Source organism: Acanthochromis polyacanthus, chromosome 1 (assembly GCF_021347895.1).
Source record: "Acanthochromis polyacanthus isolate Apoly-LR-REF ecotype Palm Island chromosome 1, KAUST_Apoly_ChrSc, whole genome shotgun sequence".
In the NCBI taxonomy this organism is placed as follows: domain Eukaryota; kingdom Metazoa; phylum Chordata; class Actinopteri; family Pomacentridae; genus Acanthochromis; species Acanthochromis polyacanthus.
In genome coordinates this window covers 20,512,512-20,533,822 of record NC_067113.1, presented here as the reverse complement: position 1 = coordinate 20,533,822, position 21,311 = coordinate 20,512,512, and the positions used below count along the sequence as shown (strand labels likewise).

Genomic DNA, 21,311 nt, shown 5'->3' with positions numbered 1-21,311 from the left:
AAGCAGCACGGGGAGAGCTTGACAGTGTTGACGTTGTGTGCGCGGGACCACTTCCTGTAAACAGGCGAGTGGGTGCTCTTTGCTCTCAGCTACAGAGAGAGGGGGAGAGAGAGTTAGACGAGACGGCCTAAAATAACCCTTTCTGACTCTCACAGTGACGCGCAGCGAGGAAAAAGTCATGCCAAGTGAAAATTTGCGCAGGGAGCTGAGAGAGCTGATATCTGCAGGAGTTTCAGGAGAGCTGTGTTTCCTTTAATGCCATAAAGCGTGAGGCTTGAAATAGAAATGAACACAGCTGACAATGGCCATTTAGGGGTAGAGATGGTGTCATTCTGCATAAAGGCGGCCTCTTTGTGAATGTGTGCCCTCACTGGACACAACTCGTAATGAGTTTTCAGTCTGTGCCCATACTGTCAAGCTGATTGTGTCAAAAAAAAGCATATTTTGGACTCGAGATTTATTCAGCAAACATGCAAAATTGACGTACATTATCTTTCGTCTTTATTTCTCTCACCAGAAATTTAGTGTTTCACTGCAAAAACTCAAAATCTTACCAAGTCTATGTGTCTTATTTTTAGTCAAAATGTCTCATCCCACTTGATTTAAGACAAATTCACTTAACAAGTGACCTTTCAGGAAGATAGAGGGACTTGTTTTAAGACAACACATCTTAAATATGTTGTTAAGTCAAACAATCTTGAAATTATCTTGTTTTGAGTTGTATTTTACAAGAAAACTCAAAATAAGTTTAACCCTGGTGTTGTCCTGCGGGTCAAATTGACCTGGTTTAAAGTGTAAAAATGTGGAAAAAAAAAAAAATTTTCACAGTGAAAGCTTCCAAATTTTTGAACATTTTTTGGTGGACAAAAAGAAATGTTAAAAAAAGGTTTCTTGAGGAACATTCGTGAAAAAAAAATCAACCAATATCCAGTGAAATTTGCTGGATTTTGGTTGATTTTTTCCCCAGAATATTCTTTAAGAAAACTTTTATTTATATATATATATATATATATATATATATATATGTATGTATGTATACACATATGGAATCACTTCAGATATTTTTAAGATTTTTATAATTTTTTAAAAAATATTTAGAGATTTTAGTTTTTGTTTTTTTTTTGCCAATTTTGGGATTTTTTTTAAAATGAAACTTTCAGGGGAAACTTTTAAGGAATTTTCTTCCCAAATATTTTGCAAATTTTTATAAATTTGAGGAATTTTTTGCTGATTTTGTTTGTTTTTCAGACAAGGGAGCAATATTTTTTGGTGCCGTAAATGAGGACAACAGGAGGGTTAAGACACCTAAGCTTGACATTCCTGGTAAAACAGAGCTTAAAATAAGTTTTCCCAGCTAATTTTGAGACCTCAGTATTCTAAATATCATATCTTATTTCTTGAAATCTTACCAAGCCATTTTTCACTTTTTCTATTGGCAAATTTTTTCACTGAGTTCCTTAAAATAAGCTTTTTGTTTCTTGTTTTGAGAGGGCATTTTTTCCAGTGTTGAATTAGATTTCCAGTTTGGCTTTAACTAACCTTATCTTCCTTTCTCTATCGTTGTTCCAGCTCGGTGGCGGTGAAGATGACCACGGCACGGTACCGTCCCACGTGGGAGCTGGCCGTGGACCCCCTGGTTTCATGTAAGCTGTGCCTTGGAGAGTTCCCTCTGGAGCAGATGACCACCATCACACAGTGCCAATGTGTCTTCTGCACACTGGTGAGTTTTACGCTCTACAAATGGCGACAAGCTGTCACCACAATAGTGGCTCCAGTGAAAATATGTGACTAACAAAATACCTTGAACAAGATCAAAATGCCTAATGCAGAAAGGTTTTATTCAACAATACTCAAAGGTCCCATATTTTGCCCATTTTTTGCAAAATAATCAATCGTCACCATAGTGTGTCTTTTCATTTTTCTGCTGAAATACTGCAAAGATGGTTCATTTCACCACGAGTGTATGACCTCTGATTTTAAGGTTGTTCAAAACAGGCTGCTGTTTTTGCCTCCTTCATAAAGAACATTCCGTCTGTGTCTGTGAGTAAGCTCGTTTAAGATAAGCCATACCTGTGAAGATTCGATCGCTGGTGATTCTTCCACAATGCACGGCTGTTAGATTGCTGTCTGACTTGCTCTGACCTCCTGCAAACGTAGACAGTAATATTGTAAGATCAATACAGCTACTGATTGTGGAGCCAGATGCTGCAGTTGCTCTCCAGTGACTGCAAGCATCAGTGCATTATGGGAAATGTGTGGCCCTCACTTGATCTAGAAGCTGATGGGTTTAGATGCTACAAACAACATAACGTTTATTTTAGTTGATTTACAGAAACTTTAACTTTTTTTCTATAATTTTTGCAGGTTTATTCTACATGTGATTCTAGTCTATTATATATTGACATTGGGCTGATTATTCTTAAAGTATTTAGCGACACCAAAGCACTTGGTAAGCAGCGCTCGATTTAAGGCCGAGAGGTCCGGTCGCCCCAATGACATTTTTTGGGCCACCAACATACGTCAATTTAGACATTTTTAGGAGCCAAAATCAACTTTTAGTGTCCAAAAAAATCCCCCCCCCACACACACACACACACACACACACCCTTAAAACACCCCACGGCCGTGAAAAGTCACCCACGAATTAGCAGCGCATTGTCCGGAGCTCCTAGCGGGCGACTGGGACATTGACAGCCGGAACAGGTGCGGTTTGTCCCGGGCAGATGAGCAGCGAGGAGCGGCAGGTGTTAGCCGAGCAGCAAGAGGGGGATAGCTCGCCAGCCGGGGAGTCTGAGCAGTCTGTGACCAGGGAGAGCAGCCGGCGGACCCGCCGAGTTAAAAATGACAGCTCCGGTGGCTTGGTGCTCATGGCTCAGTTGGTGCTGTCCTCTGGATGCCGCCAGCCCGCCACCACATTCTGGGCTGGTTCTCGATCCGACGGAGTCTCGCAATGTTAACGACGTTAACATCAGCGACAATAAAGTGTTCAAATTTGAAATTAAATCGGCCGAAATCCGCGGATCCGCGGAAAATTGCCATCCCTGAAACTTGGATTTGGAGGTCAGTAGACCAAATCAAAAATATTTGGGCCCCTAACCAGCGTGTTTTTTGTCATTTTTGGTCGCCAAAATTGATTTTTAGTCGCAAATGGCGACCTGGCGACCGTCTAAATCAAAGATTGTTGAATATCATCTGATTCAACAATCTGAAAATCAGGGCTCAGTAATATTAGCTCTTGTCCTGTATTTTTTACTACTATGTTTTCCTAATTTTCAGTGTTTTTAATTTACTTTTGTAGTTTGAAAGGGTAGTTTGTAGTTTGATTCGTGTAGAGTTTGCCACTCTACACGAATGATATGGCGCAGATTTGCATGGGAATTCATTTAAAATGGAGGTTGAACCATGAACAGGGAACACACGTCGTAAAAGCATTTTAATAGGCAGCCCTGTCATAATTAAAATGCTGCTGCTGCCTGCTCCTGTCTGCTTTGCACACGAGTCGCACTTCATCTCAAACTGACAGCCAGAGCTCTCAATCATAGTTTGACGACTGTTGGTTAGCTAGGTGTTACATCACACCTGGGTTGAATTCTCACTCACTTGCGAAGCTGGGACACTATCTAACTGGTGGACGCTTGAGGAATAGTAGAAATAAATGTCTTCATATCTTAACAGCTTTTTCTTTACACCTCAGAGATTCTAATGAGCACAAAACAAGATAAAAATGGATTTTCACCATGTGAAAACTGTACTTCTTTCACAATGTATCTCAAAGAAAAGTAGTCTCAGTTATATGCAGTGAAAGAATTTCTAAAAGATCTGCCTCCACATCAAAGTAAGTGTGATTGTTAAATAGATTTGAACCTATTTAAAGTCACCGTGTTGAAATCAGCGATGGCTTCAGGATCTCGTATGACTCTCACGTCCCTCCTGTGAAACAGCTGAGACGGAGAAATAGTAAGAGCCGCCGGCCATCAGATCTTAACCAATGTAGTTGAGAGATGAGGAAACAATTCCCAAGAATCGCTCCTAAAAATAGCTGCGACTTCCTTATAACAGAGTCTGGGTGGTGGCTGTAACTGCCATAGTTCTGATAGCACACTTTATTCCAGAGGTCAGCTACAATGTCAACGAGTGACTCATGTCTGACTTAAGCTACTCTTTTTTTTTTTTTTTTTTTAATCGACCATTTGATATGTAACACTGACCTTTATTTTTCATGTTTTCTTGCTAGACTGGCTGGATTACATTATATGTCTGTGTGTATTCCCTGCTTTAAAAAACTGGCTTCCCTACAATATAGTTGGTTCTTATTATAGGTTTCTAATAAAGCAGAATAATTGATGTTTTGGCCTCTTAGAGACAGTGAGACTAACTAAAAGCGCAAATAATATATAAGTTTATGTTGCAAATGAGTTTCTTCATCCAGCAGACTTGAAACAAGATTGAAATTTATTTTGATTCATGCTGTGGTCCATCTGAACAAATGTAATTCCAGCATTCGCTCTTCTTCAGCTCCGTTTTGATTTCTACCAAATCCTGAGGAAAATATGCATTACACTCCTGAATGATCAGTTTCTTCACCATCTCATTGCTGCTGTTTGACACTGTAATGTAGAAATGGTTTATTTAGCTTTTTCGCTAAGAGACTACAACAGTAAAAACTAAAACCATGAGCTACTGGAAGCTGAAAGGCAGAACAGAGGCAAGGAAAGCTGCAAAGTCAGGTGGTCCGTGTTGTGAGTATCAGCAAATCCTTCTACATTACATTAGCGGTATGAAAATAAAGACAAATGCAGCTAGAAGTTCAAGGCTTTTAACATCGTAGTTATTTCTGAGGCAACTGTCAGACATAGTGAACATCCATCCATCCATTCTCTATACACCGCTTTATCCTCACTAGGGTGGGCTGGAGCCTATCCCAGCTGACTCGGGCGAAGGCAGGGGACACCCTGGACAGGTCACCAGTCTGTCACAGGGCTACATATACAGACAAACAATCACACTCACATTCACACCTACGGGCAATTTAGAGTAACAATTAACCTCAGCATATTTTTGGACTGTGGGAGGAAGCCGGAGTGCCCGGAGAAAACCCACACATGCACAGGAAAAACATGCAAACTCCATGCAGAAAGATCCCAGGAAAGCCGGGACGCGAACCAGGGATCTTCTTGCTGCAAGGCAAAAGTGCTAACCACTACTCCACTGTGCAGCCCCCATAGTGATCATGATCTGTTTATTTTCGTTTTGTTTTTCTTCCTCTAGCTGACTGACTGGCCGCTGTAATGACTCAGTGCTGTGTTTGTCTGTTTCTCTTCAGTGCCTGAAGCAGTATGTGGAACTCCTGATCAAAGAAGGCCTTGAAACTGCAATTAGCTGTCCGGACTCTGCCTGTCCTAAAAGAGGGCACTTGCAGGAGAATGAGGTACTATGCGTTTTTTTTTGTTTTTTGTTTGGCAGATTCACTTGTACTTTAGCACTAATTATGAGTGGTTCCCAGCATTAGAACACTGCCCAAAGCTCACCAGGCTCATTAACGTTTTTAATAAAGTCCACTGCAGCAGTCTGAGCTCTGCATTGGACTGGACTTCTGTTAGAGCAGCAGTTTTCATTTCAACAATATTCCCTTTTTTACTGTTCCACCTTGATATACATGTGCTGAACAAAATGTAAACGCAGCACGTGATATTTTATTACATTCTGTCATGCTTTTTAACATAGTGGAATAACTGTTTATTTTGACTGTGGACATTTACGTGCCTGGATAAAGCCCTAACTGACATGTCACTATCCAGCATGCGAGCACCCCATTCCCATCTTTCTCTTGTCATCTATAGCATCGTGTCATATAAATAAGACTGCATTTTAAGGTGGTCTGTCGTAGTTACTGGTCACAGGAGCGTTTGTGTACTGTAACACAATGTGATTATCATCCTAACAAGCCACACCTGACCAGGGTTGGGATTAACTCAATGGACAAGAATTTTTGAGAATATCTGAGGACAGCTCAAAACCTTTTGGTGCACAATTGGCTAAATGTACCCCCTTTTTTAATGAAACAGAAAAAATGTATTTGTAACTTGTAAGTCTGAAAAGATAATTAATGTTTTTGTTCGATATATATTCGCATGGACATTGCAAAACAATCTACTGCATGTATCATACATGCAAATCCAGCACATAAGAGTGTTGGTGCACATTTTCCACACCATGTACCTTCTACTGGAAAAAAACCAACTATGCCTAAGAGAGTCGGGTTATAGAACACAAATCACAGATCAGTGATGATTCACACATATATGAGATATAGAATTAATGAGGTTGTCGATGCTGCTTGTGGAATGTCGTCGCACTGTTCCTGAAGGGCTCGTCGAAGTTGTCAGACATTTTTGAGGATAGCTTCATGCGATGTCACGTTCATGCGCACGTCCATCCAGAGCATCATGTGGCAGATTGTTTGTCCTACCATGCTGTCTGACAGGATTTCTCGGATGACAAACGGATGACTTGTGGACATTTAAATGCCTGACTAAGGCCCCAACTGACATGGCAGCATCCAGCATGCCAGCAGCCCTTTCTCATCTCGGTCTTCATCATGTGTTTACATAAAGCTGGATTTTAAGGTGGTCTTTAATAGTCAGTGGTCAAAGGAGTGTCTGTGTCCTTTCCCACTGTCTGACCATTTTTCCTTAACTAAATGGACAAGCATTTTTGAGAACAGCTCAAAACCTTTTAGCACACAACTACCTGATTTAACCCTTTTTGTATCCATAACAATGGAAATTAGATTTGTTTTTGTTTGTTTTTTTTCTCTGAAGTCACAAAACAAGGCTATTTGTATGCTGCATTTCTATTTCTGTTCCACGTAAATTTGACTTTGCACAACAGCATACAGTACGTCCAATACCTGCAAATGTAGCATGCAGAACTGTTAAAGCATGCTTTTTCTATGCCATGCGCCTCCTGCTGTTTTCATGTTCTTTTCCTCCCACATAAAAAGTGCGCAGTCTAGTTTAACACCTCCAAAGCTCCAGTCCAAGTCAAAATGAGCATCACACTCCACCCACCGGTGTATTTATGATATTCTAATGAACATTCCCCCATGCCTGCCTTCATGGCGGAAGTCAGTCTCACCCTGGCAGTTTGGTCGATGGCTTCACTCACTCTTTCATTTGGTCTCAGAGGCCCATAGGCGCAGCACGGTTCAGCACACCGCGGCATTATGTTTCTAATCAATTAGTATGACTGACTCTTAATGGAACCCTGCTACAGCTGCCAGTCAGGCAAAACCTCCCTCATCCCTTTCTATCCTGTCAGCAATGCCTTCACCTTGTAATTGACTGTTCTTTTCACAAAGCCCGAATGTTCGTTTCATTGCCCATTAAATGAGAACATTTAACCTTGAGTGGGCTTGTGTGTGCACCTTGACTACATTCTGATGCTGGAATTCTGTTTTACTGTCTGAACATTTGATGCAGGGCCTTATTTGTAAGCAAGCGGCAAGTTCGGATCCTGTGGAAATTTGATTTTGACATTGTTCTGGAAATGAAATTCGCATGCTGAATGTATAATTGCTTCATGCAGCTTCTGTCTATAAATATGCACAATGACCTGCTTATTTCCCTCCCACTACTCTTCTCTCTCTCCTCTCTCCCTGTAGATTGAGTGCATGGTGGCCACGGAGATGATGCAGAGATACAAGAAGCTTCAGTTTGAAAGGGGTGAGTCAATGCAGAAAGCAGCCCGTGGTACGTCAGAGTTCTTAAGTGGGTGATGTCCGGGCAATGACCGTCGATCACAGACACACGTGGACCTTTCTACAGATACTGCACTTTACTGTGACGCAAAAGAAAGTTGTGTCTGGCAACGTGTAGCCGAACTGCTGCATGCTGAAGTCAGTCGTTCACCCCCTGTGGACATATCTGCTACTGAATTGCGCCATGGGGCATCTGTGGAAAGCTAATGGAAAAGGTCTGAGCCTTTCAGTCTGCAGCTCTGACAGTTGGTAGCAAGTTATCTGTTGTCTTTGCATACATTTTGTGATGCACAGAGAAGAAATTGGGCAGAATTATGGAATCAGTACCTTCAAATAATCACACAGTCAAGGAATATTCTTACACTGAGGACTTTTGTTTGCCTGATTTCTATTGGAGTTAGTTAAACTCATCAAAGTGTAACACTAGCTCACATCAATTATACATGAAGGGGAAAGCCTCCCATTCTTTGTTTTAAAAGATTCTAATTGGATTGGTTTGGCTGTAGACTCAAGAACTGACTGACTCTGATGGAAGTAGGTCTGTTATCATAGCAAGATATTTTCGTTAAATCCCTTTTTTATCTTTTTCCTCGCTGCGCTGCCACGCGTTCGCTGTCTGCAGTTTGCACAGTTTGTAATAAATGTTAACCTTTTGATAAATGGCTTGTGCCGGAAAGATAATGGCAGGCCTGTGCCACGTTGCTCCATGCTGTCAACAAAGACGTGCAATCAGTAGTTTCAGAGTTCCGTCGCTACCAGAGACGGCAGTAACCAAGCTGTGCTATCACTCTTTGATGGTGCTCGCCCTGCAGGTTTTCCACCTACACAGAGGCACACACTGTACACAGAACACACAGATCGCACTTGCAGAAATAAATGCGTGAACATAAAGACAAACATGCATTTAGGAGCACGGTGGGGGGTCCTGTAAATGAATAAAAAATCTCAGAAAGAGCTGTTGATTCCTCCTGGATAAGCGCAGTCAGCCGTCTCATCAATGTCCCAATCCAGTCAGGCAGAACAGTTGTTGTAACCGTTCCATATTTCTCGGGCTGAGCCAAGAGTGCATGTGGAATGCGTGCTCATAGTTCTTGGCAGAGAGGCGAGGGGAAGGAAGGACAGGATAGAAGGGCAAGTGCATCACGCTCTGTTCTTAGAACTGGCAAAAAAAAAAGCACAAAAATTGGTCTCTCTGCCACCTTAAAAAGCTATCTAAAATATTCAATAGGGTAGCCATGGAGACAAGTTAACAGATAATACATAATACACGTTTTTCAAAAGAAATTCTGTGTAGGTACAGCTATGATCTTGTGCATTATGTGCAATAAAATATGTATGAACCTTTTATATAGCCTTTTTATAAGGTTACCTTAAAGGTTAGTTGCTTGTCCTTGTGCATAAAAATCACCTTGCAGATCGTTTTAGTTTACTATTCAAAGATTTTGACACTCAAATTAAAATTTTTTTGGAAAATGTCAAAAAATGAAACACTCGGTAGCTACCTATTTGGCTGAAATGACCCTTTAAGAATGCACCCGTCCCTGACCTGGCGCTTACTTTGTGCTATCAGAGGTGCTGCTGGATCCGTGCCGAACGTGGTGCCCTTCCTCAACCTGCCAGGCCGTGTGCCAACTAAAAGAAGCAGATTCTCCGGCTCTGCCCCAGCTGGTCCAGTGTGCTGTATGTGCCCTCGAGTTCTGCTCCGCCTGCAAGGCCAACTGGCACCCCGGGCAGGCCTGCCAGGAGAACAACCTGCCCATTACCTCCTTCCTACCAGGAGAGAACAGGTATTGCCTTTATATTCTGTATGTGGTTAATTCTTACCAGAACTCCAGTGAAATTTTATGGCAGCATAATCAAGGGAATGTTTCAACTGTTGAAGAAGGTAAGCTTTAATTAACTGCATATGCCATTTTTAGCCAACTTAAAAGATTTATTTTTACCTTTTACACAAACTGATTTAAGCTTTTAATACATAATTGCATCCCCAGTTACAAATTATACATCTGAGCAGTATTTTCGCAAAATAAGAATGTGTTTACATCAGCCAGCATTTTTCAAGAAGCTCTTAAAAAAACATGTTTTATTTGGCTTTGGCATGTTGTGACACTTTCAGCAGCTGTAAGGCCTCATCTACAAATGCACTCCCTGAAAATGATACTCATTATCTCACAACCGTAGTCGCTGCAACCTCCATCTCAAGCTCCGCTCACCTGACTGTAGCTGAGGACCACTTGTCAGTACACAGCCGGATCCCATCAGTGTGTCCCTCTGCAGTTGCTACTCAGCTGAACAACAGCCAGAGCCCAAGCACAAATTAATAGATAGACATAAAACAATCTGCTGAAACTAAACTGCAGTAAAGCAGCTGAGACGGGTTTATTATTCATTTTAAGGATCTAGGATCTGCCTGTGAGGGTAAAGGAGGGCTGCCTGGAGACATATACAGCTGACCTATTTCCTTGTGATATCCTCTTACTCTGGAAATGTCATTAGCTCTGCAGAGCCTTCCTCTACCTGCACAGGTTCAGGGCCAAGCTCAGAGGCCACACTGCAGGGAGGGTTTCCGGAGGATTAAAAGGTCCGCTCTTAGTTGTAAAGAGCCTCGGTATTTGAACTACACTTGTTGGCACTAAGGATGTCTTGGAAAGCTTGATTCTTACTATTCTTTGAACCCCAGGAATTTTTAAGCTAGTAAGTGCTTTGAGGAAGATGACTTGAGAAATCCTGAAGTTCCTCATTTGAGTTTCCCTTCAACTACACCTGATTAAGCAGGCTGTACTTATGTTAAAAGTTCATCAGACTCTCTGCTCGTCGTATTTGTTCAATTTTCATAGCGGCGTTTTCTCCCCAGACAAAAAGTTGAGTCTGTTCCTAAAAAGCAAAAACCTGATTTAAACTTGGCTGCCTTCGAAGGAGTCACCTTGGGTAGCGATACACCGCTCCAAACAATTTTGCCGCACTTTGAACGCTCCTCAATAGTCCTGTTCTGTAAACACGTCGAGCACTATCTGCGGCTTGTGCTCGTTCTCTCTTGTGTTGAAACTCCGACCCTTCAATTTGAATTTAATTTTGGGGAAGAGGAAGAACTCTGAGGGAGCCAAATATGGTGAGTAAGGCAGATTTAGACTGGCGAATGTGACGGTGCATCCAAGCAAAGTGTTGTGTTCATGTGTTGTGAGTGGGTGCTTTGTCATGGAGCACGCAACTGCAGTCACGCCACACTTGAGGTCATTTGCGGCAAAGGTTTCTCCCTCGGACACCACGGGATGTTGTAGTGGAATGCTGCGTTGACAGTCTATCCCTTGGCAGGCATTACACAACCCCATCAGTGTCAAACAAGCTGGTGAGCCCCTGACATGACTCACTTTCTTGTACTTGGAGAATGTGGGTGCATTCTTTGTGCTGTTTGGTCACTGGATCATTACCGCAATTAATGTGACTCTTGTCACGAGTGACGACCTGAATGTAAAGGTCAGGTCATACCAGGCCTGTTGACAGAAATCCTTGAAGCCTCTCACGTGGAGCTGTTTCTGCAAATATGTGATAACATCTCAGAAAACACCTGTAACATTTATATTGGTCATTCAGCAGAGTCACTACATGCACTTGTTGCCTTCCCGTGCAGTGCCCCATTCGTGTGCAAAAGCAACCGACTCTGAACTTTCTGATCGCACTTTGCGTGAATATTTTTCAACTATCTACCAGCCACCACAGAGTGTTGGTCTAAAGGCAGAGCGAAAATCTCATGTTCTTCTCCCCTTTGAGCAAATTCAGAGCAGTCTTGTTTCCCAGTTGCTCGTCTTTTGCCAAGCGCGAGCTGAAGGAGGCGGCGGAGGTGTTTCAAATGGGCTGTAATTCGCTCAAAGGCACATCACATTTATAGACCTAGCCTGAAAATAAATGGGCTTATTTGCTGTCTCAGGATGTTGCCCAAAATGACAGATACCTGCCACCTCCAGGTTTTGGGCCTCAGCACTTCGCAAAAATAGGTGAAAGGGATATAGGAAAGCTGACACTAACAGAACAGAAAATGAGAGTCTGGGAGGGATTTCAAGGCCATTTGTTGGTTTTTAGAGGAATTATTGACTCCTGAACTGAAGCTGCACACAAGCCTGTCACGCCAAATGAAGGAACATTGAATGATTATGGATTTTCGATCATGTTTGGAGTAAAAACTGTCTCTCATTTCCAGCTCTTTCTATAAGAATGAAGAGGACGATGCACCGATCAAGCGCTGCCCTAAATGTAAAGTTTACATCGAGAGGGACGAGGGCTGCGCACAGATGATGTGCAAGAACTGCAAACATGCCTTCTGCTGGTACTGTCTGGAGTCCTTGGATGTGAGTTGGATCTTAATATTTTCTTCCTTGGTATTCACTGCAAAAAATACAAAAGAGTTATACGTTCATTTCGCTCTAACAATCTGTGCAGTTTAATAGTGCAATGCTGTGTTTGCACATCGTGATGATCACAGAAACAGACATCGTTTGTCTCCCCGTGACAGCAGTATCTTTCATTAGCAGGGAACTGTAGCTTAACCTTGAGAGCTGATAAGGAAAGAAAAAGATGTGTTTGTATTTTTTTTTCTTCAAATTCATTACAGGACTGATGAAAATGACAACCTCAACCCAACTGGGATAAGGGTGACTTATGAGCTGTGGTGTCTTATATAATAACTGGTCATTTAAAAAGCAGTTTCCTCAGAACAGCAACCCATGTCTCTCAGGCTGCTAATGGTCAGTCTTTGTCTGTTTGTGTGTGTGTGTGTGTTTATGTGACAGGATGACTTTCTCCTGATCCACTACGACAAAGGACCCTGTCGAAACAAACTGGGCCACTCCAGGGCGTCTGTTATCTGGCACAGAACGCAGGTGAGAGCGCCCACCTCCTCGACCGTGTGTCACACTCGGCTATCTCCCCCCTTCCTCCCTTTTCGCCAGTCTGCAGCATGTGGACATACACGTGCTCCCCGGTTCTGCTTCTTTTTTTTCTCTTCTGGCACACACACTCGCGCTCGGCAACGGGCTTATATTATCTTGACAGCACAATAGGAAAAGGAACAGCTTGATCCGCGTGCGACGACAAGTGTCCGGTGGTCAGTGTCCTGCTGTTTCCCGCTAAGCCTATTATGTGCACCTTTTTACTTTTAAAAAAAAAGGGAATTGGATAACCAAGGTTCTGCTTTACCTCTAGGCGACTAAATAAAATGACATATTGCACATAAGCGACTAGATATGACATGTAGTTTCGCACACGTGAAATGACACATGGAGGATTCAATGTGACATGCACTTCCCAACATGTGATAATGTGTTTTTAACTCTGACAGACACTGACTGCTCAGTTTCCTGATTTGTCCTCAAAATCTCTCCTCAGCCGAAGAATCTATTCACTGGGTGGCATGTCCCCTTTGTACATCATCCTTAGTTTGTCAGCATTAGCATACACGTTGGCATCTGTTGCCTAGTGGGGCAGGCTGAGTCATATGATTACAGTTCAGCTGGTGGAAGGCAGCTACAGCTTCACTGCGCTGTTCGTCTTTGTCTCTCACTTGCTCTCCTCATTTCACCCCCCTTTGCTCCTTCACATCTAAAAAGCCTCCCTCATGAATACACTATGTACCAGGGCAAACCTATCTCGCAAAAAAACATCTTCTCTCCCTCTTTGTATCTACCGACACGGGGTCTATGTTTCCATGAGAGTCCGTAATATCACTTAGAAGGAAGGTCGCGTCCTAAACACGAAAGCACCATTAAGATCTGTTAGTAGGACAGGACAGCCTGTTTACTGGATGCAAAAACAACGTTATGCAATAGAGCAATGTGGGTTTTATTGAAAAGCAGAAACTGGCCTCTAAGTGATCCCCAAAAATATGTCTTTTTGCCCGCAAAACAGGAGGAAAAGCCTTGTGCTATTATAAGTCACTGTTGCATGTGACTGCTCGTTATGTATTCCATTTTGTTGACTTTAAATTTGCAGGTGTCTGGCGCCCCCATGTGGTGAAACTAACAACTTGCCCTGCTATTAAGAGTGCACAAATTTGAGCAAAATCTCCCAAGTTTGTGTTGTTGTGGTAATATTAGACCACACAGCAATAAAACAAATGATGTGTAAGAAGTTGGTGTAATCGTCCCAAAAATATCCAGAACAGCCCACGTTCACTTCTCAAATCACAAATATGTTTACTATCCATTACATAACTTTCCCACAGATAAAAAGCCGCTGCTGGAATGTAACCATCCTTTGTGCCGCTTGATTTGAGAATTGCATGATTATATAACTGAGTTTGCTTGGAACTCAGTAAGTGGCCAGACTCATGGCCGTCTGGTTAGCTTTTGATGAGCAAGTGAGTAAATACATGTTTATTTGCTTTTAGGCAAGTCAAATTTGATTCCTTTACGCTGCACTTTGAAATACAACTTTATTTCAGTCTCTGTAGTTTGCTGTAGATTATCACAACTTTTTTTATATCACACTTATATTCTTTAAGTTGTTTTATATTGTATCTTGACATTTTCTTTTTTCATTTTACAAAAAACATTAGAGCATTCAAAATAAGACATAACATCGCCGAGAAGTTAAAACAGTAATAATTAGTGAAAGGCAAGTCGGGTTTCTTGAGGTGTTGGAGCGTTCTTAATCATGCAGCCAATCAAATGCTCTCAGGGTTCTGGGGCAGGAGCTAATTTTTATCTATTGATCTCCTCCTCAGGAGGTCAGTAAGTCTGGGTTTAATAACCACGACACTGTCAGTCACAGTCGGTTGTGTAACCATCTAGTTTTCCATACTTGAATAAAAATGAAGCAGATTATTAACCAAAGCTGTTCTTTTTGTTAATGTTTTGTTGCTATAGATAGTTATAGTTATATTTTAAATGAATTCTTGATGTCTCCTCTTGTGTTTTTGGGCTAGTTTTGTTTTCTCTGAGTGACAAAGAAGTCCATTAAATACCCAGTTCTTATGCTAAAAATTATTCCTACCTAGAGAGGAAATTGAAAAGAAAAAATATTTATTTGCTATAAGAAAACTAAGCTTTCTGATGCATTTTGAAACTGCTACAAAAACAAAGCAGGATTGTTGTTTTGAGGGGATATGGTAGCCTCTGGTGGCCAACATGTGTTACTGCAATTTCTTAGAAGAATTCAAGACATACATTTATTTATTTTTTTAAGTAATTAGTTTGGTAATTTACTGGTTGCTGCTAATATGTTTTAGAAATTTACATGTTTTTGACATTTATGCTCTTTGCTCTTGTACTGTATGTACGACTGTTGCATTTCAAAGAATGTGTCTTTTGCTGCCGTCTCACTGCAGGTTGTGGGGATCTTTGCTGGCTTCGGCCTGCTCCTGCTAGTTGCCTCCCCCTTCCTCCTCCTGGCCACTCCCATCGTCCTCTGCTGCAAGTGCAAGTGCAGCAAAGGCGATGACGACCCGTTGCCAACCTAAGCACGCCGTCGGAGTTGGAGCGGAGAGCCGCTTCAAGGATGGGCCATCTTTTTTTGTCCTTTTCAACCCCTTTTTACATTCTTTTCCTCCCACCAGCTTTGAGAGCTTCATTTTTTGGGCTGAGCCTGCACCAGCCCCAGCCGCTTTGGGATCCATTGCTCTGCATGAGGGGAGGCATGGTGGAAGATCGACCCTACACGATGGGCTGAAGAGAGGGTCAAAGGTCAGCGGAGGTCAGACTTGTTTGGGGACCACTGTGCCCCTGTTGGTTTGACGATTTGGGGACGTGGAGGATGTCTGCGCCACTTGGACTGGCACTCAGCTGTGGGTTACTGCGATGTCGCATTTTGGCGGGTCATTACAAAGAAAACGGAGAATCGGCGTTAAGAAATGCTTTCCTCTTGTATGGACAACGGCATGCAGGAGCCACCTTTCGAAAGACCTTTTTCTTTCTCGCTCTGTTTCGTTGGCTTGTCGTACGCAGCAAAAGCTTTCCCCCCTACCACCTCCACCACCACACTCGATGTAGCTCTACAGGTTCAGTCAGTAGCGTAATAGAGTCGCACCACGCATGTTTGGTGTCCACTCGATTTGCACACAGAACATGATTTCTTTGTCATGTTTGCGACTGAGGTAGAGATGGGAGGCTACTGTCACTCTCAGCTCAATGTACAGCACGTCCTCTTGATGATGTCAATGTTTTATAATCTTGCGCTTTTAATAGAACTGTGCTCAGAGTAGTGTCTATGTGTTGTACTTCAGAGTGTTTTCCAACTGTTCCCCAGACACATTAAAGGGGATTGCCACTCAAATCCCCCCCAATTTTTTTTTTTTTGTCAAACTAGATTAACTATCAGCTCACAGTTTATACCCAAAACTTCCTTCTTTTCATTATTGATCCTATCACAAATGAATTCTCTTTGAATCCCCTCCAAATTGAATGATTTATAGAGTTTAACATACATAAATTTCCCAAATTGAGTGGCACTCCCCTTTAAGCTTAGCATTAAGTCTATCAAACTTTGTATCCACATGTTGTGGAACCATTTTAGTACTTCACTAAAAGAGATGTCACTAACTGCAATTCTCAGTCCCTTGGTGGTGGTTGAGCCAAATAGAAATTACTAGCCTTAAATTGAGAATAGCCCAAATCAGGCATTTCCCCCCTTGTGCATTAAAAAGGAGAGAGTAAAAAAATCAAAATCCAAATAATCCCAGGGAAAGCATGTTTAAAGGCGTTTTTAAAGCATTACAGTCAGTGAAGCCCTTTATATTCCGATGATTCTATGATGTCATCCATATGCCACTCTGTTAATAGCCATAATGTTAACAAAAAAGAAAGTTAAAAAAAAATCCTAAAATGATGTTCTGTGTGACATAGGGCTTGTATTTTCTAAGTCTCTTTGAGCCGGAGCGCTGATCAGCATCAGTCCAACCCTCGTCCTGATTGATCTGAGGAGAAAAAAACCCAGATCAGGGCTCCCACTTTCGGAGACTTAACAAATACCTGCTGGCCGAAATTGCAAACTTGCATACGTTAGTGGTCAGAGTGTCGATGTTTTGTTTCGTTTTGTTGGTAGTTAGACCTCCAACAACAAGCAGCTATTCCTTGCAAGGATGTCAGAAGAAAAAAAAAAGCCTATAGAGTAAATATAAAAAGAATGTTCAACTTTTTGGGCACATGAATATAAAGCTGCTCTGTACTATATCACTTTATCTATGCAAGTTTGTACATTACCATTCTTTTAAGGTTAGCGATTTGTCACAACGATTAAGTCGTGAGAGCTGCAGAATGTCACAATACATGTGCATATCATGGCTTTAATTTAATCAGGGAATTATTCAGAAAATATCCATTTTCACTTTCATCATATATGTCGCAACTATTTATTTGACTTTGAAGTTTGCAGGACAGAATTTGGACTTTTTAAAAAAAAATATATTTGTTAATGTCTTTACTTTCATGAGGAAATTTCAAATAGTATCTTTAAAACAGTCCTTTCTTGTTCAGTCGGTAAAGGAAAAAGACAAGTTCAAACCATTTTTAAACTGATTATTTTCCTGTGTGGGCACTTTCTTACCAATTTGTCATCACTTCCGATTAAACGGATTTAAGTTTTGCTACCGTGCATAGCCATTCCGATGTTTTCAATAAGCCATTTACTTTATCCCTTCCCTGCTGGTGTAACTCGCCGGTGTTCATGTAGCATTTCATAAGAAGTGTGGCTACAGTTACCAAAAAAAAAAAAGATAAGCGATCAGTAGTAAACAAGAGTAGCTAATGGAAGCTAAACAGTAGCTAATCATCTGCAATGCCCACCTGTCTTTGCAAATTTAGCTCCGATATTCAGTATAATAACTACCATTGTTAGTAGCCTTAAATTTCGAGTGCTTTACCCGTAGCTTGTGTTGCGTTCACTGACCTCACCTACTGTACAAGCATGATAATTTGATATCAAAGCCAGACCCATTTTCTACTTTTTCTTCCATCCCTAGAAAAGAGTTAAGTTCCTGAAGCTTTTGTTGTTTTTATGACAATCGTGCCAAGCAGATTTCCTGGAAGGGATAAGGAAACTGAGCTGTCTAATGTATGTGCATTTTGACCACGTATTTGTAATGTATAACAGTTTTTACAGGGTGGAGAAGAAAACAGATATTTTAATGCTTCTTTATGTAAGCGCTGCACTGTATATGAGTTTCATTGTTTTACTTCTTGATATGATCCGTGATGTGTGTGGTTTGGTGCCTGCTGTTTTTAATGGAGGACTTTAGCAGCCAAAAAAAATCCATGTGAGCTCAACAGAATACATCTAATCGCGACTGTACTTTTTAAGGGTTTTCGCAATTTAATGCATCAGGGGTCTGATAGCACCAGGAATAAAAGGAGTAAAGTCTTCAGTTTCACACGAAATATGTTGTCAAAGTCTCAAGCAGGAACAAAGTTTGGCCACTTTTTACTCGACATTTTTATTTATATTTCGCTGAATAGGTTGATATTATGCAACTAATATAAGGGCCAAACAGGACACACAACAATCACTGCAGTGTCACATTACATAATTAGTTGTTTTTCAGGGTCATATAACCACTTCACACAGATGAATCATCAGCACAGGTGTTGGAAGAACGGGATGATTTGAGTTTGGATATTTGGCCCTCGAACGGGAAGCGAGTTTATTTTACAAATGCTCCAAGATCTACTTTGCAACTATCCCTCAGATTCATTTTGGTTTTGAGCAGCGATTTATATTTTATAACTTTCTTGTGTCAAGAGATGAAGCTGCATGATTTTTCTCTGACTTCTACATATTCAATATTACAATACTGTAGCTTCTAAAAATCTTTGGAATGGTAGCTTTGACAAACTCATCATCCAACTGTCTGGTGGTTGTTTTTTTTCCCCCACGTTTCCTTTGTTTATAAAATTGATGTTCAGCCATATAATATACAATGTGTGACCAGCCTTCCTATGTTTAGTAGGTGGGCTTCATGTGTCTGTTACTTTTTCTGTTGATTTTTTTGGTTTTTATTACAGTCATGTTCCACCATAGTCTGTGTATTTGTATTATCTGTTTAAAAGAGCGGAATTCTGATTGGTCAGTCGATTATTAATTGCAACTAATTATCAGTCACCTCAGTAACTGGAGGAACTGCTGTCTGTACACAAGACGTCTGTACTTAGAGATGGTGAACGGTGTCTTTAGTTTCATCGGTAGTTGAAAGTTAACCGACCTGGGTGATAACAAAGAAACCGACATTGTAAAATGGCATATTTGAATCAGTTCTGTACAAGTTTAGAATCGGCATCTCAGTATATCTACAGTTCCACTAACACTGTGACACCAGGTATTAAAGGTTGTTGTTTTTTGTGATTCTGTTCTCCTCTTTAATTTGCACCAAGAGTGTTGCATCGCAGACGTACCTTGAGCGTTTCCTGTGGCCTTTTGGGTTGTGAAATGTCGCCCTCTGGTGTTTGAAGTGCAGACTTCTCCTTTACATTAACTGGGAAACCTGGAGGATAAGATGGCATATGTAGTCAGAGATAAGCAATTGTAAATCAGTCTGCAAATAGTTAGTAGTAAAAAAAATAAAAACTGAATAACTATTCTGAAAAAATATTTCAATTATATATAATAAGAGTTGATTTTTATTAACAATACACAGCTTAAGGAATCAATATACCTTCATAAAATCAAAAACGAAAACTGGTTTTGTCACTAATCACAAGACCAAAACATTTTTTCATCGTTAAATTATTCTGATCCTCCTCTATGAGCAGATGAATAACTGGGGTTATTCAATGACTTATTTAATGCTGTTTTTTCTCCTCTTAACAATGACCTTTTGTAGAACACAGTCTCTTCCTCTCATCTAGCCTTTGTTTAACTTCCGTCGAGCATCTTTCCCTCATATTCACGGCAGCTCTGTCTGTTCTGTCGGTTTCATTGCTCCTCTTTGTGTTCATCAGACATGTGTCAGCCTTTTGTTAAGGTCTGCCAAAGAACAGGTTGTTCTCTCCCTCTCTCTCTGCCTTTGTGTCTATTTCCTGCCAGATGCTGGATTGGGAGCATTAACAAGACAACCCTGAAAATGAAAGTGCAAACGCTCGGTGATATATCATCCCTCACCAGCTGTTCTCTGTTTGGAAGTCTCTCCACCAATCACTGGGCAGGACCACAGGAAGTTGCCATCTGTGGGCACCATGGTGACAGGGTTTGTGGACGGGCGCTGAAGCTGATGTGTTATCTGGAGCAAATGAAGTATGATACAGGGGGAGAGTGCCAGGAGGTGCTGGGGATGGAAATGGAGAGATGGACGGAGAGACGGGGAGGGGTGTATCACCTGGAAGACAAAGAGCCGAACCTTCAGAGGAACCGGAGACAGACAGCCAAGCTGCAGCATTGAGAGAGGGAGGGATGAAAAGAGAAGAGACAAGGCCTCTGCACCTGCTCTGTATAGAACACAAGATTCTGCTATCACACGTGTGCTGGCTGCTGGCCCATCATCCTGGCCTGCTCTGGTTTTACCGTCCAACACCCTGCTGCCAAGTCGTCCTCCTGCTCCCCATCAGCATCCTCTCCTCTGCTGCTCTGTACTTACAAACCATTCAACAACTATTAACCTTTCAGTCTTTATACTCTAACATCACTGCAGGATAGCATCAGAAATCTTATTACAGTCAGAGGTCTTTTTGTGAGCGACTATAACTTGTATAATGACTCTGGTCTCTACTATAAAAGGCAGATGAGAGTCCGTTAATCATGCTATGAACTCAGTGTCTCCTCAACTTGTCTGTGCAAATATCTGTAAAAATGGTCTGGACATTGTTATAGTTCAGTGGTTCCCAACATTTGAAACAACATTTGAGTGTTATTTGATCTGTATGCGCTTCAGCTGACCAATCTTTCCTTATTAGATTGTTTAATTCATGAGGCAAAACAAAGATTTTAGAGGACACAAGCTAGAATTAAAGAAATGTCTGAAAAATAAATGAAGCCATGTGTAGCAAAATTTTCCTAATGACCTCATGACCTCATGTGTAGTTTTCTACAAAATAATTCATTGATAGCTGACATCAAAAATTGTTTTTTTTAAAAAAAACAAAAAACAAACTTACCTCTAGGAAGTCTATTAGCATTGTGCACACAAGGAACCTTTAAAAAACACATTAAGTTAAACATCATTAATTTGAACTGTTGCCATCATCATCAGTGTTAAAGTAATGACTTGTGTGAGTTAATGGCGATACTAAAAATACTACCAGGTTAACTGTTAGGGTTCTGGATCACGATCTGCAACATATTGTCCAAGTAATCTCAGTAAAAAATGATAATCTTATGTATCAAAACACTTTTTTTTGACTCCATGCATTGTTACAATCGGTGGCTAAAAAGTCTACAGCTTAGTGTTCAATCAACTGACATATCGATTTGTAAATAAGATGTTAGAAAAATATTGAAAAATGCCCCTCAGTTGTTTTTTTGTCCAACCCAGAGTCTAAAATTTGACAATATTCCGGTTGCAAGCGTGTATAAATAACATAATTCTAATATTCAAGAAGATGGCAACAACAAATGTTTGTTGTTCTTGCTTAAAACATGA

General features: G+C 41.1%; 1 protein-coding gene across 1 annotated transcript in view; it reads left to right on the top strand.

Annotated features, from left to right (window-relative positions):
• rnf144aa (ring finger protein 144aa) overlaps window positions 1-19,081 on the top strand; it is a 39,985-nt gene extending 20,904 nt beyond the window's left edge. The window contains exons 3-9 of the mRNA XM_022197355.2: window positions 1,570-1,720; window positions 5,324-5,428; window positions 7,664-7,724; window positions 9,330-9,546; window positions 11,955-12,102; window positions 12,544-12,633; window positions 15,078-19,081. Of these exons, the coding sequence (XP_022053047.1) occupies window positions 1,586-1,720; window positions 5,324-5,428; window positions 7,664-7,724; window positions 9,330-9,546; window positions 11,955-12,102; window positions 12,544-12,633; window positions 15,078-15,209 (888 nt within the window). The 5' untranslated portion in view covers window positions 1,570-1,585 and the 3' untranslated portion in view covers window positions 15,210-19,081. The remainder of the gene's footprint in view (window positions 1-1,569; window positions 1,721-5,323; window positions 5,429-7,663; window positions 7,725-9,329; window positions 9,547-11,954; window positions 12,103-12,543; window positions 12,634-15,077) is intronic.
• Window positions 19,082-21,311: the final 2,230 nt, after the last annotated feature.